The sequence below is a fragment of the Orbicella faveolata genome, unplaced genomic scaffold (genome assembly GCF_042242905.1).
Source record: "Orbicella faveolata isolate gen_17 unplaced genomic scaffold, um_ofav_v1 contig_1, whole genome shotgun sequence".
In the NCBI taxonomy this organism is placed as follows: Eukaryota; Metazoa; Cnidaria; class Anthozoa; order Scleractinia; family Merulinidae; genus Orbicella; species Orbicella faveolata.
The window spans coordinates 31013042-31038205 of record NW_028301536.1 but is presented as its reverse complement, the minus strand read 5'-3'; the positions used below and the strand labels follow the sequence as shown (position 1 = coordinate 31038205).

The 25164-nt window shown below is 38.5% G+C and overlaps 2 protein-coding genes across 2 annotated transcripts; one reads left to right on the top strand and one right to left on the bottom strand.

The window, feature by feature from the left end:
* Positions 1-2423: 2423 nt before the first annotated feature.
* LOC110053543 (ras-related protein Rab-8B-like) lies at positions 2424-12747 on the bottom strand. The gene is made up of 8 exons (XM_020759787.2): positions 12555-12747; positions 11485-11545; positions 10155-10215; positions 9586-9663; positions 8615-8704; positions 8404-8475; positions 7622-7669; positions 2424-5140 (listed from the first exon to the last, which is right to left on the bottom strand). Exons 1-8 carry the CDS (start codon positions 12679-12681, stop codon positions 5045-5047), a joined length of 633 nt encoding a protein of 210 aa, XP_020615446.1. The 5' UTR covers positions 12682-12747; the 3' UTR covers positions 2424-5044.
* Positions 12748-12815: 68 nt separating this feature from the next.
* On the top strand, positions 12816-24244 carry LOC110053544 (ras-related protein Rab-8A-like). The gene is made up of 8 exons (XM_020759788.2): positions 12816-13015; positions 13149-13209; positions 15137-15197; positions 16314-16391; positions 17043-17132; positions 17901-17966; positions 18089-18139; positions 19888-24244. The coding sequence occupies exons 1-8, from the start codon at positions 12892-12894 to the stop codon at positions 19975-19977; spliced, it is 621 nt and encodes a 206-aa protein (XP_020615447.1). The 5' UTR covers positions 12816-12891; the 3' UTR covers positions 19978-24244.
* The last annotated feature ends 920 nt before the right edge of the window (positions 24245-25164 follow it).

Sequence of the window (25164 nt, the reverse complement as noted above, 5' to 3'; positions counted from 1 at the left end):
CCGCGTGCGTGGGTGAGAACTCGATCAATCAACTCGGCCTTGCTTCTTGCTTGCTTTATCTTAAGACCTTTTTGCTTTAGATACATTTTCAGCTGCTTGTTGGTAAGCCCCCCCCCCCCCCATGTATGTATTAAATTTTACATCCAAGCCCCGCTCTCTCTTGTTGCCATTTTCTCCTATGCGCCCCCCTAATTTTCCAACCCCCACCCTCCAGGTAATTATTGCACAGTCCCTAAATTCACTGAAATTCTGTTACTTACTTGGATAATGAATTAACGCAAGATATAGCCTAGATGTTTTTGTTTTTATAACCAGTTATCAGAGCAGCTCGTTTGTGTCTTTTCAGTTGATAAATTCATCACAGACCACATGCCTCACATTTGTATTTTATTATCATTTTTTTCACAGAACGTGCTTCGTCGAATTTATCAGCGTTCGCTGCTAAACGCTATTGCTCCACGTGATCAATTTCAATGAATCCAGATCAGTGCTGAACAAAACGGTGACTATTGACGACTATTCGTCACTATTCGCGACTATCCGCTATTCGTTATTCGGGTTTTCCAGACACCCTTCCAGAAAGACTATTCGGCTGGCAAGTGGAGGTGCGAAACGAGGGGAAATGTACGACATAAACTAGAATATTAAAAAAAAAATTGGCATGCAGTAATGTTAAAGAAAGTTAAGAGAAGCATAAGCTGAAGAATCCGCATGGTGTCGCTCCAAACGCGGGGTCAGTAACGTGAACACTTCATTTGGCAGCAGGGGAAACTTTGAGTTTGCTTTCTGTCCCGCAGACTTTGGATGAGGAATTTGAGCGTGATGTGTATGAGCTGACTTGCTTAGTGAGGAGAGTGTCCCGGTTCTTGCTGTTCATGCACTGTTAACGAAAGCAAAAAAGCGCTGTTACTAGGAAGACGGTTTGATATATGGGTATGAAACGCAAGGAGGAGTACTGACCGATGCGTGGGATTTCACTACTACTAATGTTGATCGTGTTTTGCATGGTAGTAGACTCGTGCTTTCACATGTTTAGTGAACAGGTCACTCATTTTTTCGTGTTTACGATCCGCGTAGGTTCTTATCCCTTCCGGCCCTCGGATTAATTACATTTCACCGGCCAATTTTCCAAAGCTACTAAAAGCTACTAAAGAATTGTTGTTTCATGCTTAGCGTACGTATCGAGTTATGGATGCACGCGGGAAGTTTGGAGAGTGCAAGAGAAGCCGAGAGCAACTCTGGCTTCTCGAGTAAAAGAATTGGTTCATGCTTTAGCTGTGCGTTTATCAGTAGTTATGGATGCACTTTGGAAGTTTGGAGAGCACGAGAGAAGCGTTAGAGTTGCTCGAGGTCTTTTTGATCCTTTTTGCTGGTTAAAAAAACGCCACAATCAGTTGAGCGACGGCTGTTGAGCGAGAACGCTTAAGCTGGTTTCTAAAATTGTTAAAAAATTCGCTTTGAATAATGAAAATGTAGGCAAACAAAGTCACAATACTCAATCAAAATGTAGGCAAACACAGTCAAAGTATTCAAGCTTTAGTAAACATCTTAGCTTGGTAAAAGTAGAGTTTGGATTGTTCAGAATGATGTTCACATTGCCGACACTTTCACTAAGGGAATTCGAAGCTAAACTCGACAGAAACTTAGCAACCAAAATGAAACTGCTCATGTCATGTTATATACGCACGGCCGTGCGTATATTATTGTTCCACGAGCGCGCGTTGGCGATGGTAGATAGCCAACGAGGCGTGCGCCGAGTTGGCTATAATTATCTCATATCCAACAAGCGCGAGTGGAATAATTGTTTTATTAAAAACGCCCCCCAAATATAGAAAACTAAACTGAAAAAAAGTTCCAAAAAATCACGCGTACGCTTACCATATTCTTGGAGCATGGTATAATGACTCATAACCCATGATGGCTAAGCCAATGAAAACTCTCGAATTGCATTTTCCAATGATCCAGTTGTTAGTGGCTCAATAGGAATTGAGCGCGCTATGTTATAAGTTTTGCCCAAGATAGAGGGTAACGAAAAAAAGAAAGAAAGAGACGATAAGAGGTATTGCAATCGGTTTGTAATGTATTTAGGCCGTTAACGCCTGGAAATAGGCCATTTCCGACAATTCCGAGTTACCTTTTGATTTACATGAAAATTAACCTGTAGGGCGAACATATTTTCATATGAATGGTTTGGCATGAAGATTCGTTTTGACACAGAGGCAAAAGGAAAGTAATGGTCTATTCGTGTATGGGGTGTTTGCATCAACATGGTTAACTTAACGTTTCTATGCTCGCCATCCAGCAGCGCTAACTCCTTACCATGTCAATTGTTCGCGAAAAAAGGGTCCAATGAACTCTTGAAATTGACAATGCTATAAACGTTGGCAGGAGAAGGTAATAAAGTAAAAGAAATCAAACAGGCATGACTAATTCATTCATTTTAATTCATTCACAAGGATATCTATTATATCTATTTTGTGTTGTTCTACGAGCCCGCCAACTTGCTCAGAATTTCTAGAATCGCTTATTGCGTCACCAACGCACTATCCGTATAAAGTGCAATCTGACAACTATAAAAACATACATCATTGAAAAAACAACTACAAACATTCAGAAACATGTAAAATTTTTAAACGCTAGTAAAATGGCAAGGGTTTCGTACTGCAAGAGTCCGGGATATCCGGCGGGATTCCCGCTAGTTTAACTATATTACCTTAACGATCCTTAATCACTCGCCCTGACCTCAAAGAAAGTTCTTAAAACTCTCGGATTGCGATAAAATTCTTAGACTAAACATCGGTATATATTAATATATTTTGTTTCCCGGTACTTTGAGTTGCCACTAACTATTTCACTTTAAATAGACCTTATCGCGGTTTTCGCCGCCATCTTGAAGGGTAGGCAAAGCGGTCAGAAATTAGTGTTTGTATGGGAACCCGATTGCAAATAACTTTTTCGAAAATTGAATTTTACACAATTTGTGAATCAAACCGTTGAAATACTAGGTAGAAAAGTTTGGAGGATGTAGCTTGGCTAGAAGACGCTCAGTTAATTTTTCTAATTTTCCATACATTTGTCTGTAAAATTTGGCTGGGTAGACGGACGTCCAGACGCGGTTCGCGGGGAAAAAAATACAGACAAATGTATGGATGTTTTTCATGACATTTTCAATGAGTGAAGAGTAATCCTAGGCCTGGACTGAAATGTGTTTTTTTTGTTTTTGGACAAAATTTTGACCAAAATTGTTATTTAAATCCCACCTTTTTTTGTTTTTGTTTTTTATAAGCTGCACAGAGGAATTCTTATGTGACAGAAGAGAAAAAATCTTTCGTCCTTGATTGGGTTCAACGAAATATAAAGAACAAGATTGTTGATTATTATGCTCAAAACAAAGTACGAACGCGCGTGGCCTCCAGTCTTCACGCATGAAGATCTCTCCTCTGTAGAACCTTCTTCAGTGCTGTCTTGACCGTTACGTGTAGGCTCAGAGCAGTTTAGAGGTTGGGGAGAGAAGAAAGAAAGCGCACAGGGAACACTGGCAAGGAAAAGAGCCCCCCCTTTTCCCTCTACCCATCGTCTCCACGCCCTCTTCCTCTTCCTTCCCACCTCCACTACCCTAGGAAGCCCCAACAGAGGACAATGTCTTCATCAGCTGTAATACTGTAAATATTCAATTACTTCTACTTAAAAATGTTTAACAAAATATAAATCTAGTTGTAACGTTCTGACTATTATTAAAACAACTAATATAAAAACTACCTCTTATGCTACAAAATAAAAAGTATATTTAAAAGCTATGTGCGATTTCTAATAAAATATTTATCCCAATTTGAATATTCACCAAAGTTTTCGTTGCGCATAAGATAAGTAGTTTTGACCCACACTAGAGCTGTGAGGTGCTGCCAATAGGCCATATTCGTATTCTCGGTAATAGACTGGAACTAGCTTGCAACCGAGGCTAATGCGGGGAATCTTTTCAAATGCAAATGACATAAATCTCTTTTTAATGATATTCCCCCGCATGAGCCTCGATCGCAAGCTAGTTCCAGTCCAATACCGAGAATACGAATATGCTTTGGAATATAACAAAAAAATATTATTTATTCATTCCTCGAACTCAATTTGATTATTTTTTCCCCCCGAGAAGTGAGAGTCCCATGGAAAAATCGAGAAACTTTTCACGTCACGCTTTAACGCATCTTTAAATATATATATGCAAAGTGTAAAACGCAAACGGGTACAAAGCTTCCAAAATTTACAAACCGTTGATAATACCTTATAATAGCATGATTTTGTTGTATTTTACATTTATTTATACCATGCCATAGGTTGTGTTGGCCACTGTATTTTCCATGGCATGGTATAATATAGTTATGCAATGCTTTCGAATGGTGTACCATGAGACAGCGAACTTTTCATTTGTATTTTTTTGGTATACTCGCCTAAAGCCTCGTGTGTATAACGAGAAAATACAAGTGACTTGATCGTGGGATATTTCACGGTAAACCACTGAAAAGCATTGCATAACTAGTGTTATTATAGTGATAACGGAGGCTTTCGACAAACAATTAAGAATAAAAATCAGCCATAAAAATTTCGACTGACTCGTTCATCGTTTTCAAATTCTAAATGTCAGGTTCGTACGGATTCTTTATATATTGAGAATACGTGTGAAAGTCTCTTTGCATGTGATTAAAAACTCTACAATGAATTGAAAATGACGAACGTGTCATCGAAACGTCATTCGAAATTATTATCGCTGATTTTTGTCCTTAATTATAGTAATAACCTTTAATTAACTCGTGCGTCAATGGCCGTAGCTACCTAGGAAGACTTATCATAGGTCTCAATTGTATTATGCGGTTAGTTAAATACGGAAAATAAGACGTATTTATGGTAGAACAAGCGTAGGACGAACTTAACAGTCTTGTGATTATGTCAGTTGGACGCATAATGTATTTGAGACGTAATGTCCGTCTTCCTACGGATACGGCCATTCAATTCCTGTGATCAGGCATTATAAAATTGATGGAAACTGAGCCTTTCACGAACTGCAACAAGCAGCGGAGTGAGAATTTTCTTGTTGCTGTTCTGATTCAAGTACGGGATTAAGGCCATCTTGATAAGCAAACCTTGCACCCTGGAAATCAAGTGAGAACACAACTTGGATCATTTTACCTTAACGATTAAAAAACAGAAGATCCTGTTTCAAGAATTTTGAGAATAAGACGGGCCACAACTTTCAGAGAGTTGTACCACGAGAGTGGTTGAAACTCAATTGGACTGATATTATGACCAGTGACTGTTAAAAAACTTTACACACGAGTCTTACAGCCAATGCCATCACGGCTAAACTGACCAATCAGTCTTATGACACCATCGCCGGACAAAGCATTTTCATTTGACTTTGAAAATAACTTCTGCTCAGCTCAGAAACGTCAGTCACCAAAAACAGTTCTTTTCAGAACTACCCTCACTGGACGATCACACATGACGAACTACTCATTATTTACAGTGTAATTCCTGGGTTCAAACCACTTAAATAATTTATTAAAAAGTTGTTTTGCAACCCTGGAGTTACAAAAGTGACAAATGTATTTAATTCAACTCGGCGCATAATTACACAGCAGACAACAGAACCTTAAACATTTTTATTTTTTACTACCATAGCAGGTGAAAAATATAATTGCATAATTTTATGTTTTATTATCATTAAAATTACTTTTTGCTGTATAATTTACTTACGATAAATTTGTGTTACTTAACAATTTTCATCTAAATTCTACGTGACAGGCAAACAAAGCACAACAATTATTAAGTTAACTGAGTAATAAGGGGTGGGACATTTGACTTTTCGTGTACTAGAAATTTTTTTGCTCAAGATGTGTGTACGCATGGCATCTTTTTTCTCTATAACATGGAGCCCTTTTTTCGGCTCACTGAAGGATTTGTTTTTTTTTTTTGGCAGTGTTCATGTTCATGAATTTCTCTGGGTACAAGCATTCTTGCAGGATATTTTTTTTCAAAATCACCCACACACCCCCTCAAAAGTCAGATGGTCCTGCGCTTGGAGCTCGTGGAGAAATTTTTTACATGTTACATTAAGGTTACAGTATACCTTCGGGTCGGCAATTTTCTTCAAATTTGGATTTTTGGGTCAAAATAGTGGTCGAAGAATAATCTCTAACTTCTGAAAAAAATTTTTGAAAAAGGCTAAATATTGGCGGAGAAATGGCGGTTTTACGTTTTCACCGGAAGTAAAAGTTTACCTCTTGATTGACAGCCCTATGGCGCGTATGCAATCAACCGAGACGATTTTCGCGGGAATTACCTGTATGGATCTCACGAAGTGACTACTCAGTTGATCAGCATTGTTGTTCTGACTACCCAGCATTTTTGATATTAGGCGTGTCTCTATTAAGTTATAAGTAAACATAGGCCACGTTTAAACCATGGACCGGTTCGAAAAAGCGAAAACAGCGAAGAACGAATGAAAATACATCAATGAGTGAAGAAGCGAAAGTTCGCCACGCGGATGAAGCTATAGTTATCGTATAAGGCGGGCAAATATTTGTGGTAAGAGAAAAGAAAGGTTCTGTAAAAGTATCGGAACTTGACAGCAATAATAGGGATGCTGACAGAGACTCTTCTGATGAGTCCGATATCGACGAATCGTCGGACTCATTGAGACCATTTGAAATATTATTCATGCACAGTTGCCCACACACAGTTGCTCTCCGCGCTTTCTTTTGTTTGTTTCCTTCGCTCAGCCACTCTAGCGTTCGTATCCTTTTTAGTCTTCCCCATTTTGCCAGACCAGCTTCAAGAAAAACCGAGCTACAGAAAAAATCTCTCTCTGACTTCGGTTCCTTGAGCGCATTGCGAAACACAAGAGTTTTTTAGAGATTCACGCGTAAATTTCACCAGGAGGTCAACGGTAGTAAACTTTCCCTGCACTGATTGGCTTAGTTATCTGAGAACCCAGTTGAAGGCGTTTGTGGGCGGAGTTTGTTTGCGAAGCAGAAAATTTTTCTTAGCGCTGTTTTCTCGAATAAATTTTTTCACTTGAAGCAGACACTTTAAAGAGTTATAACTCAAAGGGAATTTGTTCAATTGCTCTTAAATTTGGACAGTGGCTAGTTTAACATATAAACTACAAAAGCGTGTCTGGGAATTGTTAATTTCGAAATACTTTTTCTTCGAGAGCGATTTTTGTACGATCACTCCACATTTTTTTAATTCTATTTCGAAAATGTTCTGTAACTTTTTACTGCAATTGAATATGCCAAAAGGCAGACACGCTTTTTAAGCGCTTTGGGCCCTGAAACCGAGGAAAAAATTAAATTGGCGAAAAACGAAATTCGCTTTGACTTGTAGCTTTCGAAAGGTGATTCGGGCGCTCGCATTTAGTGGCCGTGAAAAATTCGACAATTCATTTTCTTTCAAAATTCTTGGTATAGTTTGATAGCAAGCTCCATAAGCTTTAATTTGATATAGGGGTTTAGGTATCTACAGCTTAAACTGCACGCGCTACATAGCCTGCGCGCGAGACACCCCTGAAGGTATACTGTAACCTTAAGTAAGATTTGTTTTAGCCTTGCAGTGTAACTGATAAACTGACCTTTCTTTCCCTGAATTCTTTGATCTTCCTGGCAACTGCCATAAAAGCCTGAAAGTAACACATTTTATATTTCACCTAAAACTACAGATTAAATGCATTAAAAACAAATTGCTGCATAATTTGATGTGCAGGGAGGAATACATAAGAATGAGACATAATGATGCCATGATATAATTTGACTGCAAATTAATCAGGCCAAAATCAATTTGCTTACAACACAGGGATTGCTCTACCCACAGAGGATATGGTACTCTGTATAGAATCAGGTGAGTTTGTGCCCTTTGCCCTATACCATACCATGTTCAGCTGCAGCTGGAAACCCACAGTACATATTAGCAACCAAGTGGGAGCGTGGGAGCAGTTCCATGCATTGATATTTATCAGCTATATGGGTGCAAGTATGTGCCACTGGGTAGGGTTTTCTGGTAGATCAGTCTGGAATAGTGTGCTGATGCTAAAAGTAAGGGGTTCTGTGAAACAGGGTGTCATTTAATGCCAGGAAACTGATCAGTCAGGTCGGTATGATCAGTTCAGTCCAGACTAGGAATTGAGTTTGAAATTGAAAGAACCTTACTTATTGATGCATTGACAATACACACCATTTTATGACAACTTTACAAGCAACTGACTGTGGTTAGTGGAATAGTTTCAGAGAAATAGTGACCCTGGAATAGGGTAGGAAGTTTTGACATCTACTGAAGTATAAAAGTGCAGATCTTCACTGAATGGGATGTATTTGTTCCAAGTGGCAAAGATTTTGGAACGCTTAATATTCTTCTCACCTCTGTCACATTTTCTCCTGACCGCGCACTGGTTTCAAAAAATTCTAGTTCTGAATCAGAATTTTCAGTTATCTGAAAGAAAGAGAGAAAAATTAACACTCTTGCTATTCACACATTCCAGTTAGAAAATTAGATAGTACATTAGGTAGTCAGGCAATTTGTAAATTTAATGCACTGAGAACTCTGAAGTACTAAACAAATTTGATCTTACTAATTTTCCTCTTGAACTCTCTATGACTCTCTCATCTTCAGCATCCACCTTGTTACCCACTAGAACTTTACAAACATCCGGTGAAGCATTCTGCAAAGAAAGCATCATGAGATGTGAGGTGAGGCTCTCAGTTTAATGTGGCTAAATGTAATTTAGGCATAGTTAAAATCAAGACAATGCAGGTAGTGGTCCTCATCATGGCAGCTCACCTCTGCCGTGGGGTTGCCCGGTAAGTGACAGGGCTTGACTTTTGTACAGTTCTGGTTTCTGTGAGACATTGTGCAATCACTTGTGTTCTTGCATTTGCTAGCTTTCGTGCTGTTCTGTCCCTCCCTTCCCCTCTCCTCTTAGTAAGTATTAATTCATCTCCACTGAATTGTCATTGTGACGGTGCCAGATGGTGGTTGCCGCTCACAGGGCTGCCAGGGATACCCTGGCGCTTGCCCCTATGCTCTCAGTCCCACCATCCTTCCAGGCACCAACCCCCAACCTCATCTATTGTTGATGATTTTAATGTCAGATGTAACCATCTGAGTTGTCGAAAAATAGATACATGACTGAGACATACTAGACTCAGCTCATCCTTACCAGTCAAATAGATGTGTGGCTCTCAGGATGAGAACTGACACCAACCCTCATCAATTGTTGTTCTTGAACAATATGGTGGAGTCTAGCTGTCACATTGTGTTTGCAATATTTTAATAGAAGTTTGGGTCATACGGAGTTAAGACTGGTTGACTTTCTTGTACTTACAGTGTATGCTTGATTTATGTCACCCGCATCCTCACTGTGACATGAAAGTACAGCATACATGTATGTTCATGCAGGCATAAGAAGAAAGACAGGTTTAATCTGCTCAGTTGTTCTCATACGTGTGCATAAGTTCAGGTGTCCTCTGACTGGCTCAATATGTTTGTGCTTATTTGCCACAGGACTTACAACTGTTAATTGTTGGCTATACATGTACTTACATCCTGAATATTCTGTAGCCACTGTGCTATGTGTTTAAACGAATCCTCAGTGGTGATGTCATACACTAAAATAATACCCTGAAATTGACAAAAAGCATACACGTATATAGAGTTAATTATCACTTGAATGGAAAGTACACATGTGTTGCAAACTTTGAATTTAACAATGGGCCTGAATCACCTTCCCATTAAAGTATATGTAACTATTTTCCAGTAATAATCATCAGTCCTTAATTGGACCATGCAACACATCGGGCCTCTCTATAATGACCAATATTTTTCATTGTAGCGTTCAAATTGGCCACTGTGAAGTTGTTCTATAAACAAGTTACAGCTGGTATGGCCATTTTATCAATTTATAGATCTCCACAATAACTGTGTATTCACTCACTAATTATAAGTTCTACGTAAAGATGCAGTGCCAGAAAATATCTCAGCATACCAGGGAAGGTCATTGGAATTTTTTTAGGATAGTGGGGAGAAATTTCCAGTGTAGCAGGAGGGCTTAACCCAAAAAACCTTCCACTGGGTGTCTGGGCATTTTCTGGAACAACACAAGGTATAGATACCATTGCTCCTCTGTAATATGCACTGGTGAGAGTTCTGAACCTCTCCTGACCAGCTGTGTCCCTGGTTATGACAAAAAGATAACATGTACAGTGCTTTCAATGAGATTTGAAGAAAGTACAGGTACAGCTGCCCTGGTGTGCCCAGTACCTGTCCGAGAGCAATAAGAGGAGTCCATAACAACCTCCTCTTAAAGACTAATTTTTAAAACTGTTAACACTTTTTTTTAATATCACTTGCAATAAACAAATTTCCGAATACTCGCCAGGGCTTCTGCAGTTGCCAGGTCTTATTGTAAGCATCACATAAAAAGATCCAAGTCAGAAGGCATGTTAAATGATGGGGCCAAAAACAGATAGACTCAGATCAGTACTACCTCCCGTAAATAACAACACAAGGGGGAAAAGGGTGGGGGGGGGGGGGGGGGGGCAAAGGAGAGGAAAAAGGGATAGAGAGCCAGGGGTAAAGTGGGTGAGAAGTCTGGGAGAAACAAAAAAATTCACAGTGTTGCATATATTATTAAATATGTTGCAAGAGAACAGGAAAGTGGGTAGTTCAGACCATCAGAGCCCTTCCCATGACATCAATTCAGGGTTCCAGATTAGTTTTCAAGGTAAGGTGTCAAAAAAGAAATTTCAGTGGGTCAGTAATCATTATACATTTCCTATTAATATTTTCGGTTCATGTAGCTGATCTTGGCGGGTTTTTGACCTGAGACCCCTCACTTACAGTCTGGAACACTGTAATTATGACAGAAAATTAACATTTGTTATAACTGTAACATGACATTTAACACCAGAGTTTGTTACATTTGTAACCCTAAGTACATACTGTATACATGTACATGTATAGCATAAGATTTTGAGTTAATTAATTCAGTCGATGATAAGAGCTATCAAAAGAGCCTTGGCTAGAAATAAAGGCAAGTCTAAGAACAGTATCTTACAAAAATTTATAAGGTGCCCAGCAGCCTTCAATCAAAAACAAATGCATATAATATTAATTACTTGTAGGTCTTATTCTGTAAAATAACAAAAACAAAGAAACACGTCTTGTTTAATATTTAATTAAAATGTTTTTAGAGATTTCTTTCTCTGGGTTAAAGAATGCATCCATGGATTTATTCAGGGGAGAAGCATTTTGATTCCTGTACATGTGACACACTAAGCTGTACCTGATAGTTTGGAGTGCATGTCAAAACATATAGATCTAAGCTGATCGATCATGAAAGAGTACTATAGTGAATATGTCGGTCTTGAAGTCTTTCATGACTATTAATTATTAATTAATAACTAGAACTAATGAGTAGAACTTGTGTGTTTAATAGCTTACCAGATTTGGAGGCGCACTTTTGTTCCATCTAGATTTACAACTCGACTTCTACAGTCAATACCTTGAACAACAAGAAATTGATGGTACACTATGCTATCATTTTATTATTTGTTTGTCTTTTCATTAATACTCACTGGCAGAGGCTTATCACCAGGGTTAAACGCTTTAAGGTGATATGCTTCTGTCACTGGTAATAAACTAGTATTACAAACCTTAAGTTGTCTATCATTCTGTCTACAGGTATGGCTGTCAACTGTCATGCACTATTCAACAATTAGACCTTTCTTTGAGCTGATAGTCAACGTGGCACTCTAAGCCGAGTTGAGGTACTATCCTCATAGAAAATAAGAGCGAGAATTCTAATTGTTGTAGTATAAATAACATAACATGTAAGCTTAACCTTTAAACTTGAGGATCTAATTTTAAATCTGTTCCGGTCTAGAGCTCTAGCGAGACTATTTCTGTAAGAAGAATTCAAACTAATTCTGAAACAAACATCAAGAAAATCAAGCTGCAAGCTGATCGATATTCCTAGTTGGAAAACGAAAACAGAAAATTAACAAACAATGAGCTTATATTGTGTAGGAGATTGTTCTTTCTAGTATTGTTGTTGTTGTATTGAAGCTGAGAGGTGCAGGTCGAGAGAAGAGCCTAAATATTTTTGTGAATGGAAAACGCCAAATTTTTCTGTGAAAATGTTTCTGAGCGGAAAAAGAAAATAGACAAAGCGAGGACACCTCCAGAACAACCAACAAGCTTATAGGGAAAACACTACACTCTTACTCTAAACAATATTAGCCTCTCTAGCTTGCTATTTTAGAGTCCACTTCAACTCGCGAGCCGATACAATGACGCAGAAATTTACAATACAAGTTTTGTTATGATCAATCTCTGTTCTCACTTTGGATGTTTACACGTGGCCAAGTTCAAACTTTAAGTCTCTTTGACCGATTGGTGGGAATGGCCGCCCAAAATTTTTGGGAGAAGTTAAGCTCTAGTCTTAAGTGATTTCAGCTCAGCTTTAGCTCAAAGCGGAAAAATCTACTAGCTAGACTTGCAAAACAGCTTACCAATCGTTGAAATATACGAGTCAGAAAATACATCCTCTATGAATCTAAAGATCAGACAGGTTTTTCCAACACCGCTATCCCCAAGAATAAGAATTTTGTATGTTGCTTCGTACTCTTTCTCTCCCATAACGTAACGAAGATGCAAACAATTCACAGGATATAAAAAACCGAGTACGGAAGTGGAGACTCGTCCCAGACTGGCACGTTCCTCACGCCTGGTTACTCTGAGTTTGGAAATGCGCAAGCGCAGTTTGGGTCTGTTTGCCACGCCTGCCCAGTTCAACAGTCGTAAAGTCGGAAGACGGAACAACGATTTTCACTTTAGCACTGTTCTGGAATGGCAAAGACATATGATTTCCTCTTTAAATTATTACTGATAGGAGATTCAGGCGTTGGCAAGACTTGTGTGTTGTTCCGATTTTCCGAGGATGCCTTTAATTCCACATTCATTTCCACCATAGGTCGGTGAACTTCAAAAGCCGTGCAAAGTTTGCCTGTTGCTTTATGTGAATTGCTGGAGAATTTAACTGGCTTCGTGTGATCAAGCTGTCTCGTCAGGTCAAGGCATTTAACACCTCTTTTTGTGGCTTTCAGGCATTGATTTTAAAATAAGGACAATAGAATTAGATGGAAAGAAGATAAAGCTTCAGATATGGTGAGTAAAATTTCTCCTTGCCCATCTATGAAGCGTTGTTAGATTGTCAACTCCACACTCCAGAACGAAGCAGATTTTTGTTGTCATTGTATGACCCAATGCACTGCTCTTTTCCTTATAAAGCCGCTCATCCCGAATCTATGTTACCTGTAGCGCTTAGAATTGACTCTAACTTTTTGTTGAATTCTTTGGTTTAATTCAAAGTCCGCAGACGTCTGACGGATGAGACATACAATGTAGGCATTAGTAATTTGCCTAAACAAGCATTTTGTCGATTTTGCGGTTGTTTTCAATTCGCTAAGTAACTTAACTCCATTGTCAGACCTGCTGTAAATGTCGTGCATTCCAGATCTATTTTTCTGTAGCTAAGAAAATCAGTAAGAGCGTGTACAGGAACTTTATGTAGAAATTGCCACACAGCTTGTTAAAATTAGTAGGGTTGAGACTTGTATCTTCATTTTCAAGGTATTATTTCTGACCTGAATTTACTTTTCTTGATTATTATAAATAAGGTGGACATTATTATGAGATGTATGATGAATTTATCTTTAAAGACCTCTTTAAGTACTTACATAGCTTTATGGCCTCTGTCAAGCCAGTGCTGTGCCAGCATCTTCCTTATCACATTAACTAAAGATAATTTTTGGAAATGATGGGAAGTAAGCATGTGATTGTCACTAATTAATTACTTTATCATATGACCCAGGTTTGTCAAAAGTAGGTGGCTGCCAGTGAAAATCACCATCTACTGCTTTATGATCTTAGCCAGCTATTCTTCTAGGTTGCCCTAAATAGAATAAATGAATGAATGAATAAATAAGTGAATGAATACAAAAAATTACAATATTTAGAGAGGAAGCTGCATCAGCCTCAGCTGGTTTTCATGCGGGTCCTTTATGCTGGTTGAATTGGAATTTGGAGATATCAGTTTTTTTGGAGGTAGAAAAACTGCAGAATCTGGAGAAAAACCCTTGGAGCAAGGCAAGAACCAACAACAAAATTGACCCACATATGGCACCGGGCTGGAATCGAACCCAGGCCTCATTGGTGGGAGGCGAGCATTCTCACTACTTCGCCATCCCTGCTCCCCTGCTCCCCTCCTCATATCATTAGAAAAAATTACAATGTCAGCCACCTTCTCCAAAAGATAAAGCTACTTACCGGTAATTGATAACTTTGTGACAAGCCTGCATTACCACTTTTGCTCAGGCCTCTTAGACAAAGAGATACTTTGATTAACAAATAATCTTAGGCTGGTGGATTTGTCCATCAGATAATTGAACCTTATCCATCTCTTATCTGGTGGGCAAACAACATTTTGGGACTTCATAGTATAGATTTGGACGTTCAAAGAGGCTCCAGCTTGGTTAAAGTCCCTATTCGTGACACCATTATCATTGGATTTTTTTTTGTCATAAACTGTGTGCAGTAAGTTGTAGTTATATTAAATGTCCCTGACAGAAAAAGGTTACTAGCATAAACCACAAATGGTACCACCATAAGGAATAAAGGAGACTGAATTAATGTGTGTTATTCAAGACCTTCTCTTTGTTACATTGATTGATCACAGCTCAGTGCTGATCTTGTTAAATTCTAGTGCTTTAGACTTAAGAATAAACATGGCACTAAAACATATAGTTTATGTACACAATTTTGTGTACAATTACTCTGAATATGAGCAGGAGGTTACATTTAGTTCACACTTTTTCCAGAATATCTCTGGGCTATATTGTTACTTAATGGTTTATACATTTTTCTCAACAACCTTTATTCATTTGGTATTTAGAGAAAACAGAGAAAGTAATTTTGGTCGTGAGAGTTTGTCCCTAGTAAACACTCTGATCTACATTGGTAGCCACAAAAACTTGTACCACATGATATTAGAGTTTACTTCTGTAGAAGCTGATGGGTTGTTCTGGGCTTTTAGGGACACAGCTGGCCAGGAGAGGTTCCGAACCATCACCACCGCTTACTACCGTGGTGCAATGGTAAGGCAAATGTAAACTTTAAAAATTTTTATGGGGCTAAATGTAATTTAAGAGAAGTTTGAGTCGAGGCAATGCTGGCCAGCGATCAGGGCAATCATGCTCGGTGGGGTCTCATACAGGGTTTTATATGGTTAAATGAAATTTAACATAGTTAACGACTAGAAGCTAGTCTGGTAAGTAGCGTTTTTATAGGCGGTTGTTAGTGTCTTGGCCATCTGTGAGCGTTTGGTTAGCGTTTGGTGCATTCTGTAGCGTTTGATATAGTTCAGTGAAATTTTACATAGTTTATGACCAGGAGCTAGTCTGGTCAGTAGCGTTTTTTGTAGGCGTGTGATAGTGCCTTAGCCATCTGTTAGCTTTTTTTTAGCGTTTGGTACGTTCTGTAGCATTTGCAGCAGTCATATGGTCGTGAGAGCCCTGGGGCTGACATTGTCCAGTGGTATTTTTGGTTAGTACGTGTGTTGTCGTCCCACGTGCTCGCAGTGTGTTCATCGCTCTGTTAGTGAGGCGTTGTGGATTGAATTATAGTTTAGCGGTTCTCGGCGTTCCCTCCCTATTCCCCCCCTCTTTTCAGCATTTTTTTTTTTCCACCAATGCCATCTGGCTTGAGTGTGATGGGTGCCTGTAGGGGGCTTGGCGCGGGGGGCTCGTGGCTTAGTTGCGGGTTGGGCAGGCCAGTCGGGTGTTCTAGCGCCTTGGGGATGTGACTGCAGTTGCAGCCCCCAGGCTTTGTAGGCACCTTCCCTCCACTAGCGACTTGGGCGTTAAGCAGGGCTTACGTGTTTTACTTGCCAGCTGTGTGAGAACATGTAGTTTGCTTTTGAGTGCCATTCATGCCTGTTGAGTGCTTTTGCTCCCTCACCTCCCTCCCTTTCGCTGGCGACGGTAAGTGGTGGTAAGTATCTCCACTGACTCTGTTAGTGTAGCAGTGCCTGGTGGTTGCCACTCTCAGGGTTGCCATAGATACTTGCATACTCTGCTTGAGGCGCATATCTTGGCTCCACCATCCGTAGGGCACCTTTCCTAAGTTCATCAGTTGGCGATGATTTTTATGTCAGTTAAAAAAATATTGCCAAAGAATGTTGATTTACATACACTTTGTGCTTTGATAACTAGGGAATCATGCTTGTGTATGACATCACAAATGATAAATCCTTTGAGAATATCAAGAACTGGATCAGAAATATTGAAGAGGTGAGCACTGTTAATTTAGGTTTTAACGTGCATTTAGATTATAGCTAAAAGTTTAAGAACTGTCAAATAACACCTATGTGGGTATAGACTTTTGTAAAATGTATTTGCTGTGGACAGCCTACAGGGTACAAGCCCAGGGATGTACTTTGGGAATTTCTGGGTGGGGATGCCGCTGTCATTCCTGGAACCCTTAGCCTATACCAGAGCTAGTTCAGCTGAATTTTTCCAGCCTATACTAGAGTAAAATCCTCGAATCCCCCCATCTATTGACACTGCTGAGGCTGATTTGCATAAATTTAAACTTGCTGATTTGATTTTGTTATATTTTTGAGTGGCAATTTCTGGTTTCCCTACTCTAGATAAAATTTTCAACCAACCAGTCAGTTTTGTGAAAAATGATACCCTATTCTAGACCCAAACGCTCTGATTTATATACCCTATCCTAGAGTAAACTGCTTGAAAACCATACCCTTCACAGCGGCACATACCTATATAGCCCATATATGGCAGTGCCCCCCCCCCTCCCCCCGGGGGTACAAGGAAGTTTGAGGCAATGTTGATGTTTTTGTTTTAGGAACTTACTTAGAAACAATGCGAACATCCGTGTACTTCTTTACTTTTGATAATTTGCCTCTTGATTGGTCTGTTCAGCATGCATCATCTGATGTGGAGAAAATGGTGCTGGGAAACAAGTGTGACATGGAGGACAGAAGATCAGTGTCTAAAGAAAGAGGAACACAGGTAGACTTACATGTGGCGTACACTGAAGTTTATAATTTTGGATGGTTTGTGTGGCATTGTTGAAACCCTAAGAAGAAGTTACATGTATGCTTAACTAAACAGCCAGGTTTTATTTTGTGAACTTTCTTGTACCTATGAGATGTACAAAAACAACTCTTGCATGCTTGTTGATCCAAAGTTAAATGATAAACAATTAATAGAGCATCACATGTTAGGCACATGGTTGTCCAGCATTAATTGCCGTGAAAAACATCTTGTGAGCGGATTTTCCCTTTTCCTGTCAAATGAGAGAAGCAAGGTAAACTTGTCCATTTTGACATGTAAGTACATGTAGCTTATGTTGTTTGTTTGATTTTAGTGTCCTATTTTATAAGTAAACATTTGGGAAACAGCAATAATGGTCTCGTATATCTTGCAGGAATGCACACTCTAATTTAAGACAGTCTAATCCATGCTGTTACTTGTAAAGGAATGTTCTTCAGTAATTTCTAAAATCTTAATGTTCTCTTGCAATTTGCTTGTACTGACATTTGACCTGTAGACTAGAAAACACTGCCATGTTTTCCTTGTCTGTCCATTTCTTGTACAGGGTCAGCTTAACAGTGATCTGGTATTGAACATACATGTAGTTCCTGCACTACTGTATCCATTAAGAGCTCGATACAAATGTTAAGTTACATCTAAATGTCATTATAGTCTACATCTACATTAGTCCATCTACATTATAACTGTTTGGCTGTATTTCATGTCTTGTCTCCTTTGCTGCAGTTGGCAACAGAATATGGAATTAAATTCATGGAGACAAGCGCAAAAGCTAGTATCAATGTAGAAGAGGTAAGTGAGTGTCACAGGCCATAGTGTTTATGTTATTAGGTTGCTTTAAATAAAGTAACCTTTGCAGAAAGTACAATGAAGAACTTCCATTTTATAATCTGATAATTGTTTTGTATCTGCAGGCATTTTTCACCCTTGCAAGAGATATAAAACTAAAAATGGACAAGAAACTGGTAAGTTTCTCTTCCAAAATCAAGTGTATCGTTATAGTACCTCTCTAGGGCTCGACACTAACTTTTCAACTTACTAGCCTAGTGGCTAGTGCTAACTTAGATGTTACTAGCCAAAACCTTCTTTCACTAGCCAAACATTGTGGTTGGCTACCTTATTACATTAAATTTTTGCAACATGTTTATTTTGCGATTTGGGGGTACGCATATTTCATGACACTTAAATTCAGCGGTTTTGCTAAAATTTTGTATTTTGAATCACTTTAACTTCGCGTTTTTGAGTAACACAAAATTTATTTCCTTGGCAATGTTACTTAAACATGTCTTTGAATTTAGTAAACTGACTTTATCAAAGGTACAATAATGTCAAAAGTAAAAATGTAAAACGCAATGGCGGTACTATATGTCAACAGTAACATTATGTGTTTTAAATCGCGAAATCCACCCAATTAATGTGTCGCGAAAATTTCAGGTAGGTCCAGTAACAACAGGATTACTAGCAAGACTTGAGAGCACAATGCAAGCGACTCTCTTTAATACATAATGTTGATAATTATACTGTACTTAAACTAGTTTCAAAACAGTTCTAGTTCCCAAAAAGACTTTCAGGACTGTTTTTCTCTGACACTTCCGTGGAAAAATATCGAGACCCCCAAGACATCACTGTAAAAACTGTCAAGACTTCTTCGCAGACAGGTGCCGTAGAATTGTTTCAAAAGCAAAACAACAATCTGAACAATACTATAAACTGTCGTTGGCAAAATTCGACTGCTAAAAACAGCTGGTTTAAATGTTGAAGGAAATAAATCTTTCACATCTAATTATTTCTGTAGTGGTAAGTTCGTAAGTATGCATACAACGACAAATCACCCATTTATTGTTACACTAAGTGAAATGTTATCCCTTTACAGTTCCGCACTATTTTGCACGTGAAAAAAATTTTGTAACAAAAAAGAGCATTGATGTGTGCTTTCAGAAAATGCTGTCTTGTTAGTCAAATATTTCTTTCAACAAGATTAACATGTACAGTTCCCTGTTTACATACCACACAGCGAAGAGTAGACATACATGCTGAACAGCACATGCCTGGTACTGTACCATGATATGTCCACAATGAAATTCTGACATTGTTTCCGAGAAAAGTGTAAATTTTGTGTTTGTCTTCCTTGAGGAAGACAAACTAGTTCAGCCAATTTTATATTGCTGATTAACCAAAGTGGCTAGCGGAAAGCAAAAACCTACTAGCCAAAACTACATTGTAAATTTCTACTAGTCTGTGGCTAGTTGGCTACCGTTAGTGTCGAGCCCTGCTCTTGTAAGCGACTGTGGCCACTTTTAGAGCTAAAAGTTTGAAATTTTCTTTTGTTTTTAACCTCCGGTAAACAACCATTTGACAGATAATAGAGCAGAAATTGGATAATAAGGAGTTGCACTCCTGGGTTGTTTAAGAGATGGAAATTCTCAAATGGGAATAACTGGAGTTTTTTCTTGAAATTGGCTTTTCACAAGGAAACACAGTTAAAAAATTAAAGAAAAAAAATGCACATATACTGTACTCTATTGATCAGTCTTAAATAAGGCAAAAGTTTGACTCAATATGGTCTAAGTTCTTGTAAGCCACCACCTCTCGTAAGCGACCGCCTAGGCTTGACATTTTGGGTGGTCGCTTACAAGAGGTTCAACTGTATTATCAATTAAGATGTCTGTGGTTACATTTATATACACTATTTATTTATTTTTTAATTTTTCAGGAACAATCAAGTCCCCAAGCAACATCAACAATCCATGTCACACAACAACCTAAACAATCCAGAGGGTTTTTTCGCTGCACATTATTGTAGAATATTAATTTTTAGAATTCTTTGTGCAAGTATCACTACGTCAAAATGTACTTGACAGTAGTGTTCTCCTTGCTTACATCAACAAGACAAGCTGTATTTAAACTGATGGGTCAAGGTGGTGGAAATGTGAACTTTACGCAAAAGAAGGCCATCTATCTGGGAAGTTGCTTGATCAGTAACGCAGACATGTGCATGCAACAGGGAGGGTGGCTGTAACACAGGCTTGTAACATGAAGCACTATTTGCAGTCCATCTTAATCTTGCCCAGTCTTGACTTTCCAGTCTCTTTTAGGACTTAAAATTGTCCTTAAGCCTCAGTGAACTATTGTTTTGAGGTGGCCTGTGATTGGAAGGTCATATATTAGTTTTGTATGTTGCTAGAGATGGTAACAAACAGTTTGATGTACAGTGCATGAGGCCTTTTAGATCAGATTTAACATGTTGAACATCAAGTTCCAGAGTTGAATGTGATTATAACAGACTGATGATTCATCTTGCTGTTTGCTAAGAAAAATCAGCAAAATGTATAAGCATTTAATTCCTACTAGAACGGTTTTCAATGGAGTGTTGTAAAACCAAAACCAACACCAAATCCAAATCAATTACCTACCAATTAGACTACTCAGCCAATCTCTATTCGTAGTAAATTAGTCCAAAACCAAAGTAATTTCCTGTTTCTTTTTGACACTCTATTGAAAACCCTCTCATTATAAATTATGAGACAGTCATTATATTTTTATAACAAAGTAAAAGTGCATGTAGGCAAGACATGAATGCAAGGCATGATCAGAGAGCTAAATTCTGTAGAGGTAATGGAGAGTAATACAAAATGTTCATTTAAAAGGTGGTTAGGGGCGACATGCTAATCCCAGCCTAAAAGAGAGAAACAAAGCAGGATAATGGCACAGTTCCTCTTGACCCATTAGCTTACATATATGTGTCTGAGAAGCAAAGAAACTGCTAATGACCGGAAATACATGTTTTAGACATTTTTCAAATGGATAAGAACTACAGTTTACCGTCCAGAAACGTGAAATCTCATGAGTTGTGGATTGGAAGTTTTATATTATTAATATTTGTGGGATTGAAAGCCCACTGTAACTTACAACTTGCAAATTAACATTGAATATTGTATGTAGTAGAAGTAGAAAGGGCAGGGATAATCCAACTTATTATCTATAACTGAGAAAATGACTTCATTGTGATTGGCTGAGAGCAGGCCAATTTATCATTAATTTTGATTTGCACTGCAGTGCAAATTAACTCTCACACTTTCATGATTTTCCCAGTCATACAACATATGAGTAAAAGTATGAAGGCTCGAGCAATAAGGATTTACACTACTCATGATATTTGAAAATTTCAAATTGCACTTGCCTAAAGGTTTGCATAATTTTGAGGTAATTTTCAAATATCTCTTGTAGTGTAAATTCTCAATTGCACTTGCATGCCTATACAAATTTGAAAATAATTATGGGAAAGTACAGCTGTACTTGACATGTATGTATTGATTTCGTAAAGCTCTAAAATTTCATTAATGCCTCTTCCCATGAACAGAGATTCTTTGTCTTGGACGTTTACCAAAATGAGAGTTCAATCTTTTTACTGCACTGTTTGATTTTCTCTTTGGTCAAAACGTTTGCAAACTTCCTACATCTGATTGGCTATCAGCAGGCACGATTGTAGCCCCAGTAGGACACTGTGCATGCTTGTAATTGGACAGTGTAGGTGTCTTGTGTAATTGTACCTAGTACATTTCATTTTGTGCATCCTGAATGTTGGACTGTCATATGTGTCATGCAAATCAAAACTACCATTTGTTTTCCATTGTCATTTCCAGTTTGTTTTGAAACCCTGCGACAATCATAGTTCAACAAAATTAAATCTACAAGCCATTACAGTGGCTTAGATAATTATATGTACCTTTAACAATTAGATTATGACCTTGAGATTTCTATCATGTGATAGTTGACAAGGGGGGCTGCCCAAGTCAACTATCACACATAGAGATCGAGAGCATAATCTATTTGTTTTAGTATAATCTACTAGTCATTCAAAACTTTATCTAAATCCTCTTTGCAGTCACTTTGAAAACACAAAGAATCAGCCATCATTTTGTTAACTGCACACTGCTAGCCTACTCACTCTCTACAACAGAATAGATAGTGAGTAGCATAGCTAATCAGAGAACGGCTTTCCTGATGAAATGCCAGTAGATTTGTACTAATTATGCATAGTAACCTTCTACCTTTACTTGCAAGAATCAAGCAGTTCAGTAAAAAGGTTCATTACCCCTTGGGAGAGGTAAAGAAGAGACTCTGTGTTATGCATGTTTTGCCTCATGCCATTTACATAAAGCTACTGAAAGCTAAGGTGAATAGATTTTTTTATCCGAGTGTTAAATGTCTTCGCTTGAATTAGTTTTCATAAAAATGTTATGTATAATGAGTTATAAAACGAACTGGCCTTTGATTACAAAGCTACTAAAGGCTGGTTTTCACTAGCAACGGAGTCGGAGCTGTAGTCTGAATCATAAGAGAGCTTATGACCTAGTGAAAATCGAAAATTGGGTTTGTAAGTGGAGTCAAAAACTCGACAGAATCGGAGTCGGAAGAATCAGAACGTTTCCATTTCTTACGACTCTGTCACTAATGATCTAGTGAAAACTAGATTGTCACAGTCGGAAGCGGAAGCAGAATGACTAACCAATCACAAGGCCTGGAATCAAGCATTGTGATTGGTTAAATCTTCCACTTCTGCTTCTGACTCCAACAATCTAGTTTTCACTAGATTGTAAGCGACAGAGCCATAAGCGGAATGAGTGTTCTACTTCCAACTCCGTCAGTTTTGATTTTCACTAGATTGTATCACTCTACGTTTCTGATTGCAAACTATGCTTCTGACTCCAACTACGAACTCCATCACTAGTGAAAATCAGCCTTAAGAAATATTATATTGTTTGGTTTAGACTCTTCCTTTATGAAATAGATATTACCATCAATTTATTTCCCTGGTTTTTTCTCCCCAGTTAGGCTTGTAACCCAGACAATTATTAGGCTAACTATAAACAATTTGTTGCCTACGAAGATGTGTTACTTCACCTGGCTAAGATGTATTCTTTGCCTAACAAAGATTCTATTCTACAATAATACGTACCTTAAGGAGATGACATTCTCTGCCTAGCAAGATTCATCTGAATCAGGGTGCCATTCTCTGCTTATTACTCTCATTACTTCGTTCATTTGGCTAATGGTTCTTAACAATATTAGCCTAAGCTATGACTACAAAAAACAAAAATTGTTCCTGAAGCCATTTTTAAGTCTTCCATATTTTGCTGTTGTCTTCCACCCCACATGCCTGCACATGTACCTCAAAGCCAATTATATTTTTTGTTACAGCAATACAACTGGGAGACTAAAAGATCTAAATGTTTGTATATTTGGGGTTACTTATAGAAGAATGCCCCATGGTGCTCACATTGCGGTTTTCAACCATTTTTGGTTTTCAACTTATCTGCTTTTCATCACACTCAAGTTGGTTCCAATTAGGGCAGTAATGTTCTAAATTATGGCGGTGTTTTTTGGTAGTTTGACATGACTAAGTAGCAGAGATTGAAAATATCAATTCCTTATTTTTCTGAACTTTAATTAAGTTTGTTTATGAAAATTAATGTCAACAAGTGTAACAAAACAAACTGTTGCCACAGTTAACACAAAATTTTAAAGGAGCTACATCAAGTTCATACTTTGCAATCTGTGTTAATCTTCTCCATCCTTAACTGTCCTTGTTCTTTGATTGTTTATTGTTATCTCTTTGGTGTTTTTCTTACTTTGTAAACTACTATTTTCAGGTTTGCTTCAGTTTAAATGTAATTTTGTGCATGTCCAAAAATATTCAAAATACCATTACTGAGCTCCTTTAAATTCAGTCTCAAAACATTTATTAATTGAATGATGTGGGCGTGCTAGTGCTTCCATAATCTAGATTTGCCATGGCAAATAGACTGTCTCCTCTTCAATCATATACGCTTGTAAGTACATTACGGTCTTCTGATGGCCTCTAAGGGGGAGTTCTGCCCCCCCCCCCCCCCCTGGGGATGGGCGAGGGTCTGGACCTAAAATGTCTGCAATTGAGACTATTAATCTGTAAAGTATTGAGGGAATTAAGCATTAATTATTAGCTAAGATTAAATGATCATTGTTGAAGGAGATGTTCGTTACCTTCTCTTCTGTACCAAAATTAAAGTTATAGAAGTTTTTATAAAGAATGTCTGATATTTGTCTGAATCCATGTTTAGATTCCTGAAAACATTATGCTGATTTTTCTCTTCACCTTCCCTGCTACGCCCAGTTCTCCTACAGTAAAACCTATTACACTTGCAATTAAAGAGGTCACTTCCGAGTTGCCTTATATCTCTGTCACAACCTTTCATATGGAAAAGAATTTGATTTGCATGACAATGAACTTGCAAGAAAAGCTCATTTCCCTTTGAAAAGTTGTGTGCCAAGACTCGTTTTGAAACAGGTAAGGGAACTCGAAAACTAATTATTGTAATATTCTGGGGCGGATCAAGGGAGGGGGGGGGGCTTGGTCGAACCGCCTAAATTTAAAAAAAAAATGAGTCGTTGGAGTGCTCGTCTCCGGATCGAGCGGTCCGGGTTCGAGCCCTGGCCGGGGACATTGCGTTGTGTTCTTGGGCAAGACACTTTACTCTCACAGTGCCCCTAACCCTCTCTACCCAGGTGTATAAATGGGTAAGTAAAGTAAGTAAAATCCTTCACTTAAAACACGATTGCTGGGGGTAACCCTGCGATGGACTAGCATCCCATCTAGGGGGAGTAGAAATACTACTAGTCGCTTCATGCTACAGAAACCGGCATAAGCTCCGGCCTGGTGGGCCACTTGGCCCGTATGCAGGCTTAACCTACCTACCCATTATAACGCGCTGACTATGCCTCAGAATGCCGGGAACGGGAAATCTTATTTCCGAGAAATTTTCCGCGGGAGGATGCTCTCGGACCACCTTTGGCGGTCCCTGTCTCGAGCCCCCTTCTCTAAATTCCTACATCCGCCCCAGAAGTTTGTTTTTGAAAATTAATAAAAACTATTAATCAAAATACCAATTAAAACCATTAACCCTTTGAATACCATCTACGCATATGCGTAATTGATGGTCGTGTTCTTTGT